Here is a 24,596-nt window from a genome sequence, read left to right as displayed (position 1 = left end):
CCCCAGCTCCGCAAACACAAACATGTCCATTTTCTTGGTTGAGTTTAACTTGCTGTATTCAGATGTCGGTAGGTGGAGGGGTCCGTGGGGACCCAGCACCTCTCTAGAGTACTTTGCTTTTCACCAATTAGAGAGTGAACTGATGTCCTGGTGGGGCTTGTGTGCATTAAGACCAACATTCAAAATCTCTCCTAAATAGGAACCCTGCTGAATACTATCTTACTTATCCTCCCAGGTCCTTTTGAGGTAGTCTGGAAGTATTTTCTGGTTGAGAACTAAAGGCAGCAGAAAGTCTAAGGAACATACCCAGGATTACTTGGTGTACTTATCATGAAATTAGGAATAAGGGCTAAGAGGATGAACTACTTTCTTTTAATCAGCACGAAACAATAGCTTTAAGAAATACATGCTCTGAACTTTGCAGAGAAGTTCAAAACATGATTCCTATCGTACTGTGTGGCTGCTAGTTAAGCCTTTAAACAAACCCGGCACATTTTGAACTGGTACTTTTTCTCAGGATTCTCCAGTCCTGTTAGAGAAGATGGTAGGGTATTCATTATTAGATTTGCTAATTAATTAAAATGTTATGGCCGGGTGTGGTGGCTCATGCCTGTAATCCCAGCACTTTGGGAGGCCGAGGCAGGTGGATCACTTGAGGTCAGGAGTATGAGACCAGCCTGGACAACATGGTGAAAACCCATCTCTACTCAAAATACAAAAATTAGCTGGGCGTGATGCACACCTGTAATCCTAGCTATTTGAGAGGCTGAGGCGAGAGAATCACTTGAAACTGGGAGGCAGAGGTTGCAGTGAGCCAAGATCGCGCCACTGCACTCCAGCCTGGGTGACAGAGTGAGACTCCATCTCAACAAAAAAAATTATTTCCTCTGCATCTGAGGACATGATCTTCAGTGGTGTCCTGAAGGAAGCTGTTAGATGTTAGGTCAATCAATAAGTAATGGCTGAGTGCCTTCTGTTGCCATGCTAGTCTTGGCAGCTTCATCTCCATGAACAAGGGCACCCTGTGCCTTTATTTTTATCTGCCTATTAAGTTTTCCTTGATAATTTTCAGATCAGAGGGATGAAGAGCTGCCCACCCTGTTGCATTTTGCTGCGAAGTATGGACTGAAGAACCTCACTGCCTTGTTGCTCACCTGCCCAGGAGCCCTGCAGGCGTACAGCGTGGCCAACAAGCATGGCCACTACCCCAACACCATCGCTGAGAAACACGGCTTCAGGGACCTGCGGCAGTTCATCGACGAGTATGTGGTAAGGTCAAGGCAGGAGGGGCCCAGGATTGGAAATGCACTCTGTGGTAGTATGGCTGCCCTTTCACCCAAAATACGAACAGATTTTATCTCTAGCATGTCCTCATGTACCTCTTCTGGCCGTGGGCAGTATGTGTGGGCTTAAGAAATGAGGTCTGGAGTCACATGGACCTGGGCCCAAATTCCTGTACCAACACTTGTTAGCCTTGTGACGTTGGGTAAGTCACGTATCCTCTCTCAGTTTCCTAATATGCAGAAGGAAGATAATCATAGTTCGAGTCATAGAGTTCTTTTGAAGGTAAAAGGAAATCATTTCTATTAAGCACTGAGGTTCACCCTCAAAGAATTTACAGAAACCTTTATAGAGTGAATCTGCTGAAGGTAGAGGCTGATCATCTCCCCCCACCTCCTCACCTGCCTCCAGGGCACCATGGTGGGATGCTCCTAGCTGCCTCACCCGCCTTCAGGCCCCGGTGAACTGTATTAGCCTTGGTTTCTTCTTCAGCAGAAACCTCAATAAAGCTGTGCACCTGGAAAGGCATCAGGGCAGCAACTCTAAGGCCCACCTCCTGCTGACAGCCTCGCTCTCTCTTTCTAACCCCCTGCCTGGGTCCCATGTTAAGACAGGCAGGTATGCCCAGTTTATCTGATCATCTGGTTTGGGGCCCTCAGCTCCTCCTCAAACATTGACTTCTGGGTCCTTCTTTGAGGCTGATCGCACCCCATGTCTACATCTTATTCTATGCCCCAATATTGCCTCTGATGCCTAGGAAGCAGCTGCTCTTCCTGATCCCAGTCCCTCATGGTTTTCCTCCTTCTTCACAGACTCCCAGAGGGTACCTGAGAATAGCTCAGCCTCTCGCATGGGGCTGTGACCTCACAGGGAGCAATAAACACAGCCCGGTCTTGCTCTCGACCTCCAGACAGGACAGAGCCTGATATCTCCCCAGAAACTTAACTCTCTGCTCTGTGTTGGAAAATCTACAAGACAGTGATTCATGGAGGCACAGAGGGGACTTCCCAGTGTTTACAGGTGTATAAGTGTTTTGAATAAAATGGTGTGAGTCCTTTTTTGGGCGTCACTGACACAAATAAGGCTAAAAGGTGCTCTCAGTCTGGGTGTATTTACTCAGTTTTTTCTTAAAGTCACAAATGTACCAAATGTAGCATTTCATTTCCATGCCAATAGTTTTTATTAATAACCTACTGTGTTCATAGTAGTAACTAGTATTTATTGAATGTATTGGATTTGAAAATGTATTATCTCATTTAATCCCCACCACAATCCTTTGAAGTTGACAGTATTGCAAGCCTTACTTTACAAAAGAGGAAAACGGCTTAGAAAGGCAAAGTCATTGTGCTTAGGGCCACAAACTGTTCAGGGCAGAGACAGGATTTGCACCTAGTTTGATACTGAAGCCAGGGCTTGTTATCCTGTTGTATTTAACTGGGATGTTTAAAGATGCACTTTCATTTTGTGCTGAAGTCAATCTAGGTCATAGCATCTTTGCTTTCTCCCTGTGGTCACCTTCAACCGATGCAGCTTCAGCACTGTGACCAAAAGACTGTCCCTTTGTGTTGCTGATGACCTCTTAGAACTGTCCCATTTCCTTTTTTCACCACATCAAAACCAAAGGTGAGATCTGGAATCTCCAGCATTTCACAGCTGTCATCTGTTTTATTGGGTCTCGTGAGGAAACTAAAGAAGTGTCAATAAAAGATTAGCTATCTTAGGGTAGTGGTGGTGAAAATGAGGATTTTTGTGGGTTGATGCTGAAATAAGGATTGTGAAACACCAAAGTTTCTTACCAGGAAAAGTTGTGCAGAGGTTTCAGGGAAGTCACCTCTCTGGCTTCACAATCACATGGAGGCAGGATGGCAGTGGGAGGCAGGGGAGAACCTTTCTGATGTCAGGACACTTTATCCAAGATCATCTCTCCTTTTGGGCACATAGGACATAAAATCGAGGCTGGAACACCTGGAAACTGTCAGGGTTCCTGACAGTTTGGAGGAGACTGCGGAAGGAACAGGGGCTAGTGTGCCAAGCTGCGGAGTGACCTCTGACTACACACAGGGCGAGAACACCTTAGCTGCATTCCTGTTCAGCTCATTTGAATTTCTGCGTGGCTAGTCAGTAAAGGTCACACCTTCTTGTGTCATTTTTTTCCCTTTGGAGGAACCACTAGGGTGTAGAAGAAATATCAGAAATCAGGATTGCAAGCCCTTGAGTAAGATACTAGATTTTTGTGAGCTTTGTTTTTCTCATCTGTAAACTAGAGAATATTATACCTTTCTCAAGCAGTAGTGGAATGGATTACAGGAGATAGGGTATAGGCAAATACCTAGCATTGTACCTGACATTTAAAAGGTGCTCACGGGAAAGTTTTTTTTTTTTTTTTTGGACAGAGTCTTGCTCTGTTGCCCAGGCTGTAGTGCACTGGTGCGATCTTGGCTCACTGCAACCTCCACCTCCTGGATTCAAGCAATTCTCATGCCTCGGCCTCCCGAGTAGCTGGGATTCCAAGCGTGCTCCACCATGCCCGGCTAATTTTTGTATTTTTAGTAGAGATGAGGTTTTGCCATTTTGGCCAGGCTGGTCTCGAACTCCTGACCTCAGGTGATCCACTTGCCTTGGCCTCCTAAAGTCCTGGGATTACAGGTGTGAGCCACCACATCAGGCCATGGGAAAGTAATTTTTAATTTGTATCCTCTGGTCAGTGGACATTTAACGAGTATTTCCTGAGTGCCTAACTCTGTGCTTAGTGTTGTAGGAAGATACGAAGATTAAAACAAAAACGTGAAATAAACTAAAAAAGGTGGGAAGCCTGGCCTCAAGGAGCATTCAGTCAGGTGGGAAAATACAAATACACACAACCAGTTGTAATCCTGACTCATGGGAGCCTTTACTTTGCTGGCCATAAGTGCCTTCGGGGGCCAATTTCCACCCGGAAAGTCAGGCTGCCTCAGGGCGCCGTGCGCCTCATCTTCTCTTTCAGGAAACGGTGGACATGCTCAAGAGTCACATTAAAGAGGAACTGATGCACGGGGAGGAGGCTGATGCTGTGTACGAGTCCATGGCCCACCTTTCCACAGACCTGCTTATGAAATGCTCGCTCAACCCCGGCTGTGACGAGGATCTCTATGAGTCCATGGCTGCCTTTGTCCCAGCTGCCACTGAAGACCTCTGTAAGTAGCACAACCCAGTTCTGCTTCCACCTTTCTGCTGAGAAACAGCTTTTTTCATTCCGGTTGAAGACGGCGCGGGGCAGTCCCTATGTACCCTCACTTCACCCCAGAGAGATGAAGGTCCTGTTTTACACAAAGCTAGGGCTGGAGTCATGTGCTGTGACAAGCAGAATTCTTCTCCAAACTTCCTCTGTTATGACTGCTGGGAGAGTTTAAGCAAATATCTGGAAGTCAGAATTGATGAAGTCATTGCCTCGTGATCTGAGAGGCCAAATCAGTGGCTCTCAGCCCTCAGTCTCCATGGGTCCTTTTTATAACAAACATTTGCCTACTCTGACATGAGGTTTATGTATTATATAACCTACCTACATATAAAATTCTCAGAAATCAAATATACTGCCCTAATTGAAATAGGAAAGAGAAATTAAAGAAGAGGACATACTCAAACATGCCTGCACCAGAAGTCATGACAAAATAGTCAGATGCAGACACACTCAGAATCACGGTCAACGGCTTCAAACATTGACTGACACGTTTGCAGTCTTGGTGGCTCAAATGATGGGAATAATGTTGGCATTGGCACCTGGATTTTCCTAGATGGCGAACAACTCTTTATGATTTCCTTTCCATTTTCATAGAAATTGAATTTCTAAAAAATTAAGTGTTTGCAAAAATAAGATGTGTTTATATGTGAAACAGTTTAGGTTCTAGGCTCAGAAAATAATAAGCAGATTTTTTGGGGGGTGAGGGGTAATTTGATTTTATTGCATTAATATATAGTAAGCTTATTTTCAAAATAGCATTCTTCAGGATCATGATTTTTCTTATAAACTGTCTAACAAACTTTGCCCACTTTTTATTATCTTGTTTTTTCCAATGCAAAAGTAATGCATTTTGACAAAAGTGAATGAGCAGTAGAAGTTCCCCTCCAACACCTAAACTCAAAACAAAATAGGAATCTTTAACTGAGTTGAGAGAAGTTATGTGACTTGTGACTCCCAGCCAATATGGCATTGGTAATAATTAGTAATAAAATGAGGTATATTTGTCTATATTTTTGCTTATATCTGCTGACATTAAATTTAAAAATACAGACATACTTGTACATATACACAGATATGTAGAAATATACACATAGGTATAAATATGTATCATACATACTTTTTAAAACTTATATGTATGTCTAGGGGAATATTTGAAAGTCACGAGGGACATGAAACATCTCTTCATTGGGCAGGGCTGTCCCACACATAGCAGGATGTCTAGGGTCCTTCCCCCTTTTCCTAAATGCCATCTCCTTGGTGACCACCCAAAATACCCTCATAGATTTTCCAAACGCCCCCAGCGGGCAGTGCCACCACCCTTGAGAACCGCTGATCAGGGTAACAGTGGATCTGATCTCCACGCATGTACTGGAGTTGAAGCAGGAGACCCACACAGCAGGCCCTCTTAGAGGCTTATTCATGTGTTACCATCATTCGCTATCAAATGCTAAGCATGCGGAGGCACCACCGGAGACTTAGCCCTCCTTCCCTCTGGTTTTCATTAATAGATTCAAGGAAGAGAAGTATCAACCAAGGTATCAGCATTATGGATGGGGGAATTTCTGGAATGGGCTATATTGAGTGTTACAAGCCTTCAGCCTGAAAAGAAGACAGTAGGGCCCTGGGCCCACAGGGAGGCAGGCCTGACTTTCCCATCCATGAACTCATGGAAGAGCAGGCACCAACAGGATGCCTTGGAGAGAAGGCATAGGTTGGTCAGAGGGCCAGAGGCAGTCTCTGATGCCAGCAGGCCTTTGACACTGACCCCAGAACCTGCAAGATGTGGTCCAGAGGTTGTTAGGTGTTTGCCATTCAGATTGGGTGCTCCTTTAGGGGAAAGAGCAATAAAAGCTCCTCTCCATCACCTAACTGGGAGGCTTAGAAGTGCTGGTGGAAGCTCTTCCAGAATGAGCTGTGCCTTGGCATGGATGTGGGGAGAGAAAGCACCATCGCTACCATCCACACCCTTGATTTCGGACCTGAAGTCCGAAAGCTACCCCACTAGGATGCTTTTCTTACCTGCACTTTACAAATGGGGAAACAGAGGCACAGAGGGGCTGAACATTCCCAAAGTGTCACAGCCAATCAGTGATAGAGCCCAGATTTGAATCCAGATTTCTCTGTCATTAGGACCATATTCTGCAGAAATTGTTATCCAACACCATGCATTTTAGTCATGGTTCCTTTTGGAAAAACCAGCTAGCCTCTATAGCCTTTCTTCCCCTATCTGCAGCTCCAGATATTGGATAACAAAGCAGCCTCTGGCGCCCCCTAGCCTTGCCCATCATCCTATCCATATACCTAATAAGCATGTCTGGAGCATCTAGTACATTTCAGTTACTGATGTCTTCTGGGTGTTGGAGATACAGGCGGGGAAGTGGGTAGGACCCAGTCCTTTCCATTGTGGAATAGGGACTCACTCACAAAAGAACACTTGGAGAACCACCAGTACCCACTTGAATCTGGAGACTGCATCATCCTTTCTGCCCTGTGTCTTTGCTATGAAACTACTGGACAATTAAAGAATGCCCTACTTTATTGGCAGTTTAGTGTTGACAGAGCCTTACACTTGCTGTCCCCCTGGATATTCTAACACATGCCATGCTCCCACCACAGCACTGGAAACCTGCAGGGAATGCCACAGGTGTCTCTTCCATTATTCCTGGTCTGCTGGGCCCCTCACAGCAGGATCGGTGAGGTTTACCAGGGCTTCCCAAGGCAGCAGTGTGCTCTGGAGCTAGCCTGGTTTGTAGCCAACTGGCAACTTGTGAAGTCACCTGGGCCAGGGGGCTTCTGGATGCCGTGTAGCTGGAAGGAGGCTACCAGTGGGGAGGCAGCCTGTCAAATTTGGCTGCTTTTTGCATGGGAAAAGGAAACCCACCACATTTTTCTTTTTCTTTTCTTTTTCTTTTCTTTTCCTTCCTTTTTTTCTTTCTTTCTACCTTTCTTTCTTTCCTTTCTTTCTTTTTCTTTTTTTCTTTCTTTCTTTCTGTTTTTTTTTTTTGAGACAACGTCTGGCTCTATTGCTCAGGCTGGAGTGCAGTGGCACAATCTCAGCTCCCTGTAACCACTGCCTCCCCAGCTCAAGCCATCCTCCTACCTAAGCCTCCCGAGTTACTGGGACTACAGGTGTGAACAACCATGCCCAGTTAATTTTTTGTATTTTTCATATAGATGGGATTTTGTGATGTTACCCAGGCTGGTCTTGAACTTGTGAGCTCAAGCAATCCGTCTGCTTTGGCCTCCCAAAGTGCTGGGATTACAGGCGTGAGGCACCATGCCTGGCCCACATTTTTCATTTCCCCAGTTATGTGAACTCTGAATTTTCTAACTCTAGACATGGTTTGGTTTGTGTTTCTGTCTCTGTGGCGTCAAGTTTAACCTTGAGAATGATCGCTTACCTCCTGGCTCAGAAGCAGCAGCAACTTAGACCTGGGGAGGAATAATTTATTTTACTAACAGTGGCTCTGTAGGTGACAAGGCAGCTTAATTCATAAAGAAGTAGGATAAAGGACAAACTGCTAAATCTAAAATGCGTATTTGCAGCACCGCCCAGCAGAATGATAACTTGGAACATCTGGCAGCCCTTTAAAAGTCCATGGACTGCCTGTATCTCCGTGATCTCATCTGACCATCCCAGGGTTTAGTGAATAGGATGATCTCCATTTCACAGGAAAGAAAACTAAGGCTCCAAGATTTAGTAACTTACTTAAGTCCCATCAAGGGAGGACTGGATCAGGAATCTGTGTCTTCGAATTCCCAGGAGGCAAATCTGTCTGCTGTCCCACTGGAATGTAGGGCTCTCCTGGCCTGCCCTTCTAGGGTCTGCATTTGTCAGCCCTGAGAGGGACACTTACACAGGAGCTATTTCTAAATGTCTAGATTGCCACGTTTATCAGTGCCCCACCATTGACTGTGGTAACCCTGGAGGCTGAAAATAACCATATTAAGGAAATTAGGCTGTGTTCATTCACTCACTTGCTCACTCACTGATTCGCTCACAGGACAAACAGGCTTTAGGGTGGCAGGCTTTAGGCCACTTTCAGATCACTGCTTTGGAGATCACTTAACTGTTGTTGGGACAAATCTTTCTGACTTGAGTTTGGGAAAGGGATGGTAATGAGGTTGCTTCTCCAAAGAGAATCCAAGGCAACCACCTGAGTTGGAAGCTTATAGGGGAAGCTCCCAGTGTTAATTGAAATGGGGCTGGAGAGAGGTGTTGGGTTCTGACCCTGAGATTGTACAATTCTGCTCCAATCTCTTCTTCCCCTGAACTTGCTTGCGTGGGTGTATACATGCACACACACACACACACACACACACACACACACACACAAACGGCACACTCACAAGTCTTTAGTTTAGATATGCTGCCACCAGGTGGTAACTACGTGTCTTGTTATCAAACCTTCAGCTTTGCTCCCAATTCTCTTAAGAATTTTTTGATCAAGGTCCCACAGATCAACCGGGCATGGTGGCTCATGCCTGTAATCCCAGCATTTAGGGAGGCTGAGGCGGGAGGATTGCTTGAACCCAGGAGTTCGAGACCAGCCTGGGCAGCATAGCAAGATCTCGTTTCTACGAATTTTTTTTTTTTAAGTTAGCAGGGCGTGGTGGCACATGCCTGTGGTCCCAGCTACTCAGGAGGCTCTGGTGGGAGAATCGCTTGAGCCTGGGCGTTCAAGGCTGCAGTGAGCCATGACTGCACCACTGCATTCCAGCCTGGTAACAAAATGGGACCCTGTCTCAAAAATTAAAAAAAAAGACCCCACATATTTAAAGCATCAACCTTCATACCTTATTATGTAAGAGATAAAATGTCTTTATTAAGGATAAGCTTATGCAAACATTAAATAAAACTCAAGGCAAATGTCCGTGGGTGTTTTCACTATCTGCTCATCTTTTTCTCACTTAGTTCTTTGTCCCCTGCCCTTACCTTGGAGAATGATATGGTAGTCCTGGTGATCCCTGGACCTAGGTAATTAATTTTGTGTTGAAAGCTTGCCCAGTGACTGGTCACCTCTCTGAGGCTCTGGGTAGAATGGCCTTGGGAGGCAGTTCTGGGAGGCCCTTGTCCCGTCTGTTTCCAGGGTAATCTGCTTTGTGGGTTGTAGCTTTGCTTCAATACCTGAGAGCCTCATTTTTCTTCCATAAAGCGAAAGGAGTGAAAGGAGAAAGGCATTATCATCTTGCCGTTAGAAACTGCAGACTCACTAATCAATTCCAGAGGACTGTTCTGCTTCATGTTACCCCTACATTGAACTTTTCTTCTGAACCCCTGATCCCTACCTCATGGTTCTGTAGCTCAAGTGTTTATGTAGTGGAGAGCTGACTTAGCTCTAGCTAACTTGCCAGCTTCCCTTAGCAACCTCCTTGGTAACTGGCATCTTTGTAACAGATCATTTCCAGCAGTGTTTTCTTTACCTGAGCTCTCTGATTACAGCCCCTCTCTGCAAGCTGGGTTCCGTCTGAGCTGGGGGCACACTTGGGGACTGTAAAGGACCTCACAGCCCAGCCCTGTAGGTCTGAAACCAACTGAAGGACGATTTGTATGCAAAATGACTACATTACTGGTTTGCTTATGAAACATACTGTCTTTCCTATCTGCATCCTTTTCTCTCAGGAGCCTCCCTCCCTGTGACTGCTGAGGCTCTGTCATCCTCCTGCCATCCCTTTTGGCAAGATTCTGGCGAGTAGAGCCAAGAGATGCTTCAAGGCCCGTGGGCCTGGGTGCACAGCATGAGTTCTTACCTGCAAGGACAGAACCTACTGGGGAGCAGGGAGATGAGCTCAGTGTACCTCTTGACTTCCTGTTGCTTTTTGCTCCTCCATAAATACAAGAACTATGTTGGGGACATAGGGACTTAGTGAAAGCACACTGGATTGAATGTTTTAACATTTAAAGATAAAATCCCCATCGCCAGCAGCAACCTTGCTCCCCTCTGAACCTGCACAGCTTGCAGGTCACACTTACCTTGGGACACTGCACACACATCCCCTTGGGCTCTAGTTATATACGTGCTTCTCTGGTTACCCTCTCCTGGCCTCGATAGGAAGCATGTCTTACAGCTTTGTATCATCCACAGTGCCTATCCCAGTGCTGTACACAATAGGTGTTCAGCGATTTCTTGAATTTGAGCTACCAGAAAATAAGATGTAATTCTTGACTTTGTGGGTGGAATAGTGTGTCAGTATTCCAGTGCAAAGACCTCACCCACCTGATAGGTGGTACTGAGACATCTGTTAGGTGTCCCCGAGTGTGAGACATCTCAGGGTGGCAGTAACTCCATTGGTCACTACAAGCTGCCTTTTCTTTCATGTTCCCTTGCATTTGACTCTTCCTTCTGCCTAAATTGCCTTTCTCTTTTCTCGGCTTGAGAAATGCCCAGATTCCTTCACAAAGCCCAAATGCCTTCATATTCATGTGTTCATTTGTTTTTCCTTTATTAGTTCGTTCATTCATTCATTCAAAAAATATTTATCAAACCTCTCATGTGTTTAAATCACGCTGTGCCAGGTGATGATGAGTCAGTAAACAAGCTGGCATGAAACTTGCCTTTCAAAGCTTACGTTCTAGTGAGAGAGCTGGATATTAAACAAAAACACCACATAACTGAATATATAACCACAAACTGTGACAGTGCTATGGAGGAAAAAGACACTGCTTTGAGAATGCAGGTGGGACTGCGTTCAGGTGGGCTACCGCATGTGACTCACTGCACAGCACCACAAATGCATCCCATAGACTCACTCCTGCATGGCAGAGGGTCTTTGTGCTTGCCAGGGGTACTGTACTGAGGCATTTGTCTGCATAAGAAAACCACAGAACTTGTTTGCAGCTTCTTCTAAACTATTTATCCTCAGCCCCTTCTTCATTGCCAATGCCAGCCATCACTCATTAGCCCTCTAATTTTACACTGCTATTCTCGTGTGTGTGTGTGTGTGTGTGTGTGTGTGTCTTAGTCCGTTTTCTGTTGCTATAACAGAACACCATGGACTGGGTAATTTGTAAAGAAAATAAGTTCATTTAGCTCACAATTCTGGAGGCTGGGAAGTCCAAGAGCATGGTGCTGGCATCTTGTGCATCATAACATTGTGGAAAGTATTCACATGGCAAAAGGGCAAGAGCAGGAGAGCCAGAGAGGTCTTGCTATTACAACAAAGCTGCTCCTGTGATAACAAACCCACTCTCACGATAGCAACATGAATCCATTCATGAGGATGGAGGGATTAAGTTTCCAACACATGAAATTTTGGGGCACACATTCAAATCATGGCACTCTGCTCCTAGCCTCCAAAATTCGTGTCCTTCTCACATGCAAAATACATTCATTCCATTCCAGTTGCCCCAAAAATCTTAACTCGTTCCAGCATCAACTCAGAAGTCCAAAGTACGTAGCCCGAAGGCCTCAGAACCAGGAAGCTGATTGTGTAACTCTCAGTCTGAGCTCGAAAGCCTGAGAACCCAAGGGGAGAGCAGCTAGTGTATGTCCTGTAGTCCAAAGGGTGGAGAGCCTGGAGTTTGATGTCCAACCAGGAGTAGAAGAGTGTATGGCAGTGTATGCCAGCCCCTGGGGAGAGACCAGTTTGCCTTTTGTCTGTTTTTGCTCTATTAGGGCCCTCAGCTGATTAGATGATGCCTGCCTACCTTGAGGGTGGATCTTTTCTACTCGCATGCTCCTTTTCTGGAAACACCCTCACTCTAGGTATTTCCTAATATAGTCAATTTGGCACCCAAAATTGACCATCGCAGGCCACGCATGGTGGCTCATGCCTGTAATCTCAGCACTTTGGGAGGCCAAAGTGGGCAGATCGCTTGAGTATAGTAGTTCAAGATCAGCCTGGGCAACATGGCGAAAACCCACTTCTAAAAAAATTTTTTTTAAATTAGCCAGGCATGGTGGTGTGTGCCTGTAGTTAAGGAGGCTCAGGTGGGAGGATCGCCTGGGAAATCAAGGCTGCAGTGGGCCGTGATTGCACCACTGCACTCCAGCCTGGGTGACAGAGTGGGACCCTGACTCAAAAAATAAAATAACTATCACAGAGTGTGTGTGTGTGTGTGTGTGTGTGTGTGTGTGTGATTGTATATCTCTCCCACATCTTCCTCTCCCTCTTTCTTCCATCCCATTACTTCTTTAGGGTACAGAAAAGCTAGACTTTCTTATTGACATGGTCAGTCAAACCATTCTACCTGGAGGCAAACTGACCCGTTGTGTTCCAGGTTCTCTTCAAATGTTTGGCTATGGTGCTCCTTGCTCTAAGGCTCTCTTTTTGGCCACAAAAGATTCTTGCTGGGGAAAAAAATTCTTTTGGCCTACTTTCAGGGTTTGAAAGCCTTTCTAGAAGAATAGTCTTTCAGTAGCTGACATTTCACTGTGTTATATACTCACTTGGTTTCCTATTAAATTAACAGCATATAATCTGGATGGAGTTTCCACTGCAGCTAAGTGGTCTGTGTCCCATGAGGAGTATCATATGGGTGTCTTTGAGAATTCACTATTGCTGTTGATTCATTCTTTAATTAAGTGCCTGCCTGGGTGTTCTCTCATCTGTTCAAGCTTCTTGCATTCCAGGAGTGGGTTCTTTCCGGCTGACTCCTTAAATACAGTGCAGTGTGACTCTATAGCTGGCTTTTCCAGAAGGAGGCTGTGGCCCCAGAGTCTCCTTATCATTGTTGTTGTTTTTCTTTGCTGAAATGAAAGAACTTTGCACTTTCTCCTCAGACCGGCAGGTTTCAGTACATGTTGGTTTATTTTTAATTTGCAAGTCATGAAGTTTAAGTGCTTGGGATCTGAAGTACAAGCCCTGAGCATCCAGGAATGCAGGGATTTGTTCTGATTTCCCTCCCAACATGCTCTTTGTCTAGAAACAGACTACCTTCACTTAACAGAGTTTTCTGTGTAGTTCACTGTATGCCCGGGTTATGTGTACATGTGGGGTTGTCATATTTAGAGCCTGAGAGGGTTTTATCACTCATTAACTCCAGGTAACCAGGTACCTTTTAAAAAAGTGTTATTACAAAGATAATATGTGCTACTACCAGGACTTAGTGCCTAATTAGGTATGGAAAAGAGCATTTTAAAAATAATTTCACATGCCAAGGCCAGTTGGCCAGTATTTTTTTCTTTTATATATATTTTTAATTTTTGTATTATTTTATTTATTTATTTATTTTTTCTGAGACGGAGTCTTGCTCTGTCACCCAGACTAGAGTGCAGTGGCACAATCTTGGCTCACTGCAACCTCCGCCTCCCGGGTTCAAGCAGTTTTCCTGCCTATCCTCTCTTTAGCTGAGATTACAGGTGCACGCCACCACACCTGGCTAATTTTGTTGTTGTTGTTGTTGTTGTTGTTTTTAGTAGAGACGGGGTTTTACCATGTTGGCCAGGCTGGTCTCAAACTCCTGACCTCATGATCCACCCCCCTCGGCCTCCCAAAGTGCTGGGATTACAGGCGTGAGCCACCGTGCCCGGACTAGTTTTCTTTTTCTTTTTCTTTTTTTGAGATGGAGTCTCGCTCTGTTGCCCAGGCTGGAGTGCCGTCGTGCAATCTCAGCTCACTGCAACCTCTGTCTCCTGGGTTCAAGCAATTCTCCTGCCTCAGCCTCCCAAGTGGCTGGGACCACAGGTACCCACCACCACACCCAGCTAATTTTTGTATTTTTAGTAGAAATGGGGTTTTGCCATGTTGGCCAGGCTAGTCTTGAACTCCTGACGTCAGGTGATCCTCCTGTCTTGGCCTCCCAAAGTGCTGGGATTACAGACATGAGTCAGCGCACCTGTAATAAATACTGGCCCCAATTGGCCAGTATTGAGTGCCTGGGTGCTGTGTTGAAAAGGACAGAAAGAATGCTATGATTGGTAGTGATGTTCGCCACGAAAATGGAATAGGGGCATGGAGGCCCATGTATGGCATCTGCTGTTCCTGGTCTACAGAGATATTTATGTTCAACTAAAGATTTTTAAAAATCATTTTCTTTATAATATAAATGGAAAAATCATTTTTGGGTAACTTCATTTAAGGCAGTGCACATCTAGAGACTCAATAATGTCTATATCAGAACAAGGCTACCCAGTTTGTGTGTAAACATGATGGACTCACTTGAGTGTACCCTAATTTCTGTCCTCTCTTTCCTTCACTGGCCCAGTATGGGAAGGAAATTCATGGCAGGCTGACTGTGCCTGATGCTTGGGTCTATCTTGGGAGGCAGAATAATGCCCCTGAATCTGTATGTATGCTAGGTTACATGGCAAAGGAGAATTAAGATTGCAGATGGAATCAAGGTTGCTAATCAGCTGACTTCAAGATATGGAGAATATCCTGGATCACCTTGGTGAGCCCAATATAATCAAAAAGGTCCTTAAAAGTGGAAGAGGGCGTCAGAAAACAGACCAGAGAGACGGCATCAATGGGAGGACTCAGTTCAGCTAAGCTTTCTGCCCAACATTGCTAGGCTTGAAGATGGCAGAAGACGGCCTAGTGCTAAGGAATGCAGGTGGCCTCTAGAGTCTGGAAAGGACAAGGAGACAGATCCTCCTCTATAGCTTCCAGAAAGGAATGCAGCCCTGACAAAACCTTGACTTTGACCCAGTGAGACCTATTTCAGACTTCTGAGCCACAGAACTCTAAGATAACAAATTTATGTTGTTTTAAATGGTAATTTGTCATAGCAGCCATAGAAAACTAATATACCAACTAAGTTGCCTCAATATAATAATAATGATACCCATGAAAATGTAGTGCCTGGCACTGTTAGTAAGCATTTTGTAAGCATTGTCTCCTTTGGCCCGAATGATCATCATATGAGGTAGGTACTGTTACTTATCCTCACTTTACAGATGGAGATATAGAAACTTAGTGATGTCAAGTGACTTGCCGAAGGACACAGAGCTAGTAAGAGTCAGAGCCAGGGCTCGGACCCAGGTCTCCAAGATATCAAAGTCCATGCTTCTGATCGTGATGCCGACCTGCACTGGTTGCTCAGTGGCCATCACCTGGGTCTCTATTAATTGCCTGGTTTCAGCTGCTGCCTTTCTCTGACAAGTTTGTTCCCTGCATGCAGTCTGTTCAATTGGCTCTAGCCCTTGTCCGTACCTTTACTCCTGACTTCGGATCTTCCCCTGTGTCTGGAGACCACCCTCTCTCTCCTCCCTGCACCTTTGCCCCCATCATGTTCTTCCAGCCGTGCCTCGGATCCTCTGGCTTTAGCCTCTGTCCAGAAGGTTGGCCTCTCCCTATGGTCCTGGTGGCATGGAGTGGTGCCAGCAGGGGTGAAAGAGCTGTTGGAATTGCCCCTTGGTGTTCACTTTTGGGCCACCAATAAAGAGTGTGATAGGTGTCAGGGAAGTGTAAGGCAAATGGGCATGGGAGCTCCAAGTCTGGTCTGGACCACAGTGGCAGACCCTTCACCAAGGAGGGAAGAAGCCTGCTGGCTCTGTCAAGCCAGTACTTAGTGTCCAGAAGCCATGATAAAGAAAATGCACCTGGCTAGCCTTGTCTGTGAGTCAGATTTCCATAAATAACTCTATTGTAAAGAATTGATGTTTGTTGTCTGAAGATTCCTCCCTTACTTTAGGTATATTCAAATATAAATATATTGAGTAGGCATAGTTTTTACTAGGCTAAATATAATAATGAAGTATTTGAGAATATGTGTGGAAATTCAAATATTACAATGAACTCATAAGCATTCATTACTTTGAAGACAGAAAACTTGGGTTCAGACAAATAAAGGTCCTGTTTAAAGAAGTGTAAATTGAATCCTCTTTTTTGAATTGTTCTCTGTTTAGGACATTAGCCTGGGTATAGAATTTAACAATAAAAATAATAGTAATAGTAATAATAGTAGCTAGCATTCCTTCAGCACTTCCTATGTGCTAGATACTGTGCTAAGCACTTGGCAACCTCCTAATTTAATACTCATGACAAACCTGAGAGATACGTACTATTACTATCACCATTTTACAGACTAGAAGAGAGAGAAGCTGAGAGGATTTTAAAAACTTGGCCCAAGATAATTATGGGCAAAGAGAAAATATAATAGCTATCATTTCCCTTTCTGCATAAGATTTTGACCTTCAGTTGACTTCCTAGCTCTGTTACCCCGGTAACCTGGTAAGAGCCAAATGTCAACTATGTTTCCAGGCAACATTGCCTACAATAAAAATGGCTCCTGATTGGTAAATTGCATCTGGAACTGGGAGGATCTGTACAGGAACTAGAAATACTTGAAAGGGACAGCATTCTTTGGGCTTTCCTGAGGGCATTGACTCTGGCATACCTCTCATGGGGACCCTGGAAGCTCCGCCTCTGGAGTTGCTATGAGAGAAATTGCTCTTGTAGCACATGAGGTTTTTCACCAGCGCGGCCTGCTATGGATCTTGTCTCTTTGCATCTGAGCTGCTGATCAGGTGCAAGGACTGGCTCAAAGGAAGACCAGCTCTCTTCACTGCCCTGCTAGCTTGTGTCCTTTATCTTTCTGAGTGGACTGGTGCCAAGCATGTCCCAGGGTCATCTTGTGAGTCTGAATGTTCGATTGAACCTAAAAATACTGGTTGGTGTTGGACTGGTGGATGTGTAGTCAATACAGCCAGAAGTGGGAAAAACACAATTGGAACCTATGCATTGCGATCCTAATGCCCACGCTTCTAATCATCCTGTGAGACACTCTCAGGGAGGCTCAAGGAGGCCAAAGAACTCTACCAAGTCACAGAGCTGATATTTAGCCACCTACATTGTTGCTTCCAAAATCTTGCTCTTAACCACCAGTTAAGGTGTGACTATAAAGTAAAAATATTTGTTTTTCACAAGTGGTTCATTTAGCACCATCTCGATCATTGCATCCACACACATGCGCTCCACAGTGTCATTGGAAGGTACTTAGCTTGATAGTGTAGGCAGACAGAAAGGAGGATCATGGGGTCATCCTCAGGAGCTATGATTATTTAGTTTTGCTATAGTGGTTCCTCCTCTCCTTTTTGTAAAAAAAAAAAATTATTTTGAAATACTTTTAGAGAGAAAAGTTGCAAAAACATCAGAGTTCTTGCATACCTTTCACTCAGGCTCCCGTAGTATTAACATCTTACATAACCGTAGTACAATTACCAAAGCCAGGGAATTACACTGGCACAATACTTCTAACTAAATTATAGACCTTCTTCAAATTTCTCTAGTTGTGCCACTGATACTCTTTTTCTGTTCCGTGCTCCTTTCTAGGATCTTATAATGCATTTAGTTATTTCTTCTCAGTCTCCTTCAGTTTGCAGCAGTTCCTCAGTCTTTCCTTGTCTCGATACTTTTGAAGAGCACTGATCAGTTATTTTGTAGAATGCCCTTCAGTTTGAGTTTGTCTGATGTTTTCTATAATTGGGCTGAGGTTATGAATTTTTGGCAAGAATGCCATAGAAATGATGCCCTTGGTGGAAGGAGTCATGATGTTCTTAAGTCTCATTACTGGTGCTCATTCTTTTCTGTTTTATTTTATTTTGTTTTATTTTTGTTTTGTTTTGTTTTTTGAGACAGAGTCTTGCTCTGTCACCCAGGCTGGAGTGTAGTAGTGTTAATCCCAGCTCACTGCAGCCTCCGCCTCCTGGGTTCAAGCTGTTCTCCTGCCTCAGCCTCCTGAGTAGCTGGGAGTACAGGTGCGCTCCACCATGCCCAGCTAATTTTTGTATTTTAGTAGAGATGGGGTTTTGCCATGAGGCTGGTCTCAAACTCCTGACCTCAAGCACTCCACCCGCCTTGGCCTCCCAAATTGCTGGGATTACAGGCATGAGCCACTGCACCTGGCTTGTTCTTTTCTCTTTTTAAGTTCTTTCTTTAACTCCTCCCCAAATGAGCACATTAGGAAAGGGGTTATAGTACCCAAAGTGGAAGTCTGCATCCATATATATGAGCATGCCAGGCCCAGCCAGGACTGCTATTCCTTCTACTATTTTCCTCCACATTTTATTTCCCTAAATTCTCTTTATAGCTCCTTCAGTTTTGCACCTACCTCTCCGACATGCAAATCAACTCTCTCAAATTGAACGTTGTTAGTGAAAATAGCTGGACCATTGCATGAGGCTTTTACCACTCTGTCAACAGGGTTGACAGATTGTGTGAGGTTTGTACTCTGATATTATCAGCCTGGGAAATTTGGTGATTAGTGATTAAAATGGTCCTGAGGTTGCTATGCCCTGGAGAAGGTTCTTGGAGATGCTGGGGCCTGAGACAGGTATGGTTTTCTAGAGGGTTCAGCACTGGGCAGTATAAAGCTGGACCACAGGGCTGTGGAGTTTCTCCCTTCCCTCATCTTTAGGGGTGTCTGACCCAAGCATGTCTTCCCTTGGGGGTAAGTTCCTTGGTGCTTCATTGTTGGGTTAATGATGAGTTTCAAACTGAAGTTTCAAAAATTAACTGGGCCCAAGGTCAGGCAGGTGGGAGTGGAGATTGGGGTAAGAATTGGGAAGAAGGAAGGCAGTACAGAGTCTTGGTCAGGTAGAAGAGGGTCCTGCTCTTAGCAGGGCACACACCTGTAGAATATGTGTTCCTTCCCATTTTTCTTTTCTTTTTTTGAGACAGGGTTTCACTGTGTCACCCAGGCTGCAGTGCGGTGGCATGATCCTAACTCACTGCAGCCAGATCTCTTGGGCTCAAGCAATTCTCCCACCTCAGCCTCCTGAATAGGTGGGGCTATAGGCCTGCACCACCATGCCCAGCCAATTTTTTTTTCTTTTTTTTTTTTTAATAGAGACAGGGTTTCACTGTGTTGTCCAGGCTGGTCTTGAACTTCTGGGCTCAAGCGATCTTCCTGCCTCAGCCTTCCAAAGTGCTGGGATTACAGGTGTGATACCCTGTGCCCGGCCTCCAGTTTTCTAACTCCATGAGGAAAATGTTCCACGAAACACAATTAAGCAAATTAAACTGAAAGTCTCATATAAGTAGAATTTTTCTGGTCTTGAATTTTTAAAGAATGAATTAGGCGTGAGTTCTTATCAGAATATGTTTAAAATAATGAATGCATCTCTAGGTATGCTTCAGGATTAGTACAATTACCCTAAACTTTCTAGTCTGTTATGGAATTCAGTAGTGACAAGAACAGGCAGGCGGGATTCATTTACTGGTTCCTCATTTGGACTTGTAGTGCCCTGAACTGGAGGACATCAAGGTACATTATATTTATGTAACGCGTCCACTATGCCAGGAGACATAAACTGAAGAAGTAGAAATAAGGAGGTTGTTTTTTGTTTGTGTGTTTTTTGGATAATAAGGTAACAAAAACATGTCAGAATACTGCATTTCTTTATTTTTTCGAATAGGCTGAAAAGCTAAAATATAAGAAGATGAACAGTGGAATATCTTTCTGTATTACTTATCCCCATCTTTTCAGTTCCCAGAAAACCACCGATATTAATTTCTTATATCTCCTTCCAGGGTTTCTTTTCTTTTCTTTTTTTCTTTCTTCTTCTTCTTCTTTTTTTTTTTTTTTTTTTTTTTTTGTTGTTGTTGTTGTTATTGAGACAGGGTCTTGCTCTATCACCCCGGCTGGAGTGCAGTGGCATGATCACAGTTCATTGCTGCCTTGACCTCCTTGGCCCAAGCAATCCTCCCAGTTCTGCATCCCAAGTGGCTGGGACCACAGTCAGGTGCCACTATATACCTTGCTAAGTTTTTCTCTCTCTCTTTTTTTTTTTTTTTTGTAGAGATGGGGTCTCACTGTGTTGCGTAGGCTGGACTCGAACTCCTAGGCTCAAGTGATCCTTCTGCCTTGGCCTCCCAAAGTGTTGGGATTAAAGGTGTGAGCCACCATGCCTGGCCCAGAGTTTCTTTTTTACGTATATAAGCAAATATGAAAATAGAATCTAATTTTGCCCCCTTTGGGTAGCATATTAATTATCTAAAATATTGTATTTTTTGAAGATTCTGAATCTTCAGATTCATCAGAATCTTCAAGAATATGTATTTCCTTTTTATTCCTTTATGTCAGATTTTTTTTTAAATTAAATAATATGGTTCTAGTTATAGTCCTCTATTAACCCCCTCCGGAATCCAGTTATCCTCTCTCCCTCTCCATAGGTAAACCACTTCCAGAAATTCATTATTTATCATTCCCAGCATATTTATGTGTTTACTGCATATTTATGAATTCATAAACAATTTGTACTATATTTTTGTAGGCCTTAGAACCTTATATAAACAATATCATACCATGACACCTGTCTGTAACTTTTTCACTCAACATTATGTTTTTGAAAAGTAACTATGTTGATAGAAATAGCTTCAGTACATTGTTTTTAATTGTTACATAATGTTCCATTGTTTGAATAGACCACAATTTGTAAACCAGGCATGGTGGTGCATTTCTGTAATCCTAGCTACTTGGGAGGCTGAGGTGGGAGGATGGCTTGAGGCCAGGAGTTCGAGGCTGGAGTGTGCTGTAGTTGTGCCTGTGAATAGCCACTGCACTCCAGCCTGAGACCTTGCCATATATATATATATATATATATATATATATATATATATATATGTATATATATGTGTATATATGTGTGTGTATATATATGTTTATATGTATATATAAAACACAATATATTCCTGCTTCCATTTTTTTCTGTAATAAACAATGGGATGATGTAGTATGTCAAAATTGAACCTATTCTTTCAAATGCAAATAAGCATATCTTTACCCTTTGAGACCTGTGGTGCAAGGAAGAGCCTGAGGGTCGGGCACGTTGCTCTCTTTTATGCCCCACACTTACTGGGTGTCCTTGAGTAGGTGGATGGATGGAGGGATGGATAGATTGATGAATGCTTGAATCTCTTAAGAGAGTTGCCAAACCTCATAGTTCCATCTGTAAAAATCTCCTTGCCTGTGGAGGAGACCAATATATAACTCTTAGTCTCCTTTTCCTTCTAGATGTTGAAATGCTTCAGGCCAGTACATCTAACCCAATCCCTGGAGATGGTTTCTCTCGGGCCACTAAGGACTCTATGATCCGCAAGTTTTTAGAAGGTAAGTCATAGCCATGAGCAGGGAAGCCAAAAGAGCAAAAGAGAAACAAATGCAAGACATTGTCTGGTTCTCTGAGGGTTGCTCCCCTCAAGGAATGGGCTGCTGCATACATGGCATGTGATGTGAATAAAGGCACTCTGCCTCCCCCGACCCCTCTACCCTGAGCTCCCCCGTCAGCCCTTTAGAGGTGGGCCAGGAGTTCCAACCAGTGGAGCCACTTGTTTGGGTAAACAAGTTGCCTCTAGTTTTTTTTTTAAATGCATCTGTTGTTTTTATTTGGCCAAAATTTATTGAGTACTTACTATGTGTAAATCACTGTTCTGGATGTTGGGGCTGGAGATACAAAGGAAAATAAGATATGATCAATGCCTTCAGGAGACTTTACTTGCTGGTGAAGGAGGCAAATATAAACAAAGATACTAAGTTGAGGCTGTGTTGTATAGTGGTTAGGAAGATGAACTCTGATCTATTCTCAATTTTCCCATCCAGTTAGCTGGAAAACCTTAGGCAAGTTATTCAAGTCCTCTGGGACTCAGTTTCCTCCGTTGTAAAATGAGATAAATGTTGTGATAATTAAATGAGTTATTATGCATTAGGTCTCAGAGCACCACCATGCACATAACAAGCAGTTAATGAAGATTTATTATTGTTGTTATTATTACTGAAGGTTTCAAAGGTGGAGGATGTTAAATTGCGTGGGTAATTCTTTAACCCTGTCCAATCATTTACAGTGTATGGTGGGGTCTGTTGATCAAGTAGATATAGAAAGCAGAGTGCTAAGAGGATGGGACTCAGAAGGGGACAAAAGTCATTTTCACAGTGAAGAGGAAGGAAAAAACTCTAAAGCAGTGGTAGACAAACCACAGCCTGGCCATCTGCCTGTCTTGTAAATAAAGTTTTATTGGAACACAACAGGACCATTTATTTAGTATTATGTATGGCTGCTTTCATGTCACAAGAGCAGTTGAGTACCTGCAACAGACTTTATGGCCTGCAAAACTTGAAATATTTACTATTTGGATCTTTAAAAAAATGTGTGCTGACCCCAACTCTAGAATGAAAAGTTTCCCTGAGAGGGGAGTCTTGGGCAGTCTGTTTCAAGCCCTAGATAAGAAGTACTACTTTTATTGGACAATTGGCAGTGAACGCCCCACCTTTCTCAACTAGGGCTTTGACAGTTAGTCCCATCTAGGACTTTCCCTAGTTCTAATGGGATGAATAACTGAATCCCAGCAGTAAAACAGAGAATAAAGCCTTGTGCTCATGTCCTTTCACTGCATCGCTGGGTGTCAATGGAGGTGACATGAGTGTTTTCTCAGTTGCTTTGTGTGGTGTTCTGAGCAGATGATACAGGAAGTGATATTGGGGAAAGTCCTTTGCCAGGGGGCAGCACTGAGGAAACAAAGTAAGGTCCCTCACTCTGCTTTATGACTGGTGATCACCCAGTTTGTTTGGCCACTGCTTTCAGTCACCTTTCTCTGCGTTTCTAGGCAACAGCATGGGAATGACCAATCTGGAGAGAGATCAGTGCCATCTTGGTCAGGAAGAAGATGTTTATCACACGGTGGATGACGATGAGGCCTTTTCTGTGGACCTGGCCAGCAGGCCCCCTGTCCCAGTGCCCAGACCAGAGACCACTGCTCCTGGTGCTCACCAGCTGCCTGACAACGAACCATACATTTTTAAAGGCAAGTATGGCAGGGAATGATGTCCAATTGGGTCTTTGGAGCTTCTCAGCAGGGATTTCCTGGATGACCTGGCTTTTTGAACCATCGCTCAGAGACTAGCCCCTTCTAAATGGTCTTCAACCAGCCCTACGAGACAGGGTCATATCTTGGGACAGATTCTGGAGCTAGAATAGCAGTAATGACCAGAGTCAGTGCTGGCCTTCCTGGAAGTATTTACGCACAGTTGCAAAGGCAGGTAAACAAGACCCCTGATATATATATATATATATTTTTTTTTTCTTTTTTATTGATCATTCTTGGGTGTTTCTCGCAGAGGGGGATTTGGCAGGGTCACAGGACAATAGTGGAGGGAAGGTCAGCAGATAAACAAGTGAACAAAGTTCTCTGGTTTTCCTAGGCAGAGGACCCTGCGGCCTTCCACAGTGTTTGTGACCCTGGGTACTTGAGATTAGGGAGTGGTGATGACTCTTAACGAACATGCTGCCTTCAAGCATCTGTTTAACAAAGCACATCTTGCACCGCCCTTAATCCATTCAACCCCAAGTGGATACAGCACATGTTTCAGAGAGCACAGGGTTGGGGGTAAGGTCACAGATCAACAGGATCCCAAGGCAGAAGAATTTTTCTTAGTACAGAACAAAATGAAAAGTCTCCCATGTCTACCTCTTTCTACACAGACACGGCAACCATCGGATTTCTCAATCTTTTCCCCACCTTTCCCCCCTTTCTATTCCACAAAACCGCCATTGTCTTCATGGCCCGTTCTCAATGAGCTGTTGAGTACACCTCCCAGATGGGGTGGTGGCTGGGCAGAGGAGCTCCTCACTTCTCAGTAGGGGCGGCCGGGCAGAAGTGCCCCTCACCTCCCGGACGGGGCGGCTGGCCGGGCGGGGGGCTGACCCCCCCCCCACCTCCCTCCCGGATGGGGCGGCTGGCCGGGCGGGGGGCTGACCCCCCCACCTCCCTCCCGGACAGGGCGGCTGGCCGGGCAGAGGGGCTCCTCACTTCCCGGTAGGGGCGGCCGGGCAGAGGCGCCCCTCACCTCCCGGACAGGGCGGCTGGCCGGGCGGGGGGCTGATCCCCCCACCTCCCTCCGGACGGGGCGGCTGGCCGGGCGGGGGGCTGACCCCCCCACCTCCCTCCCGGACGGGGCGGCTGGCCGGGCGGGGGCCTGACCCCCCCACCTCCCTCCCGGACGGGGCGGCTGGCCGGGCGGGGGCCTGACCCCCCCACCTCCCTCCCGGACGGGGCGGCTGGCCGGGCGGGGGGCTGACCCCCCCACCTCCCTCCCGGACGGGGCGGCTGGCCGGGCGGGGGGCTGACCCCCCCACCTCCCTCCCGGACGGGGCGGCTGGCCGGGCGGGGGGCTGACCCCCCCACCTCCCTCCCGGACAGAGCGGCTGGCCGGGCAGAGGGG

General features: G+C 45.1%; 1 protein-coding gene across 1 annotated transcript in view; it reads left to right on the top strand.

Annotated features, from left to right (window-relative positions):
- The window catches only part of PIK3AP1 (phosphoinositide-3-kinase adaptor protein 1), a 130,505-nt gene that overhangs the window by 70,232 nt on the left and 35,677 nt on the right, over window positions 1–24,596 (top strand). Inside the window, exons 7-10 of the mRNA XM_003825415.6 lie at window positions 1,073–1,269; window positions 4,265–4,454; window positions 21,396–21,491; window positions 22,982–23,179. Of these exons, the coding sequence (XP_003825463.2) occupies window positions 1,073–1,269; window positions 4,265–4,454; window positions 21,396–21,491; window positions 22,982–23,179 (681 nt within the window). The remainder of the gene's footprint in view (window positions 1–1,072; window positions 1,270–4,264; window positions 4,455–21,395; window positions 21,492–22,981; window positions 23,180–24,596) is intronic.

The sequence above is a fragment of the Pan paniscus genome, chromosome 8 (assembly GCF_029289425.2).
Source record: "Pan paniscus chromosome 8, NHGRI_mPanPan1-v2.0_pri, whole genome shotgun sequence".
Taxonomy (NCBI): domain Eukaryota; kingdom Metazoa; phylum Chordata; class Mammalia; order Primates; family Hominidae; genus Pan; species Pan paniscus.
Note: the sequence above shows the minus strand (reverse complement) of the source record. Positions and strands in the feature narration are given on the sequence as shown.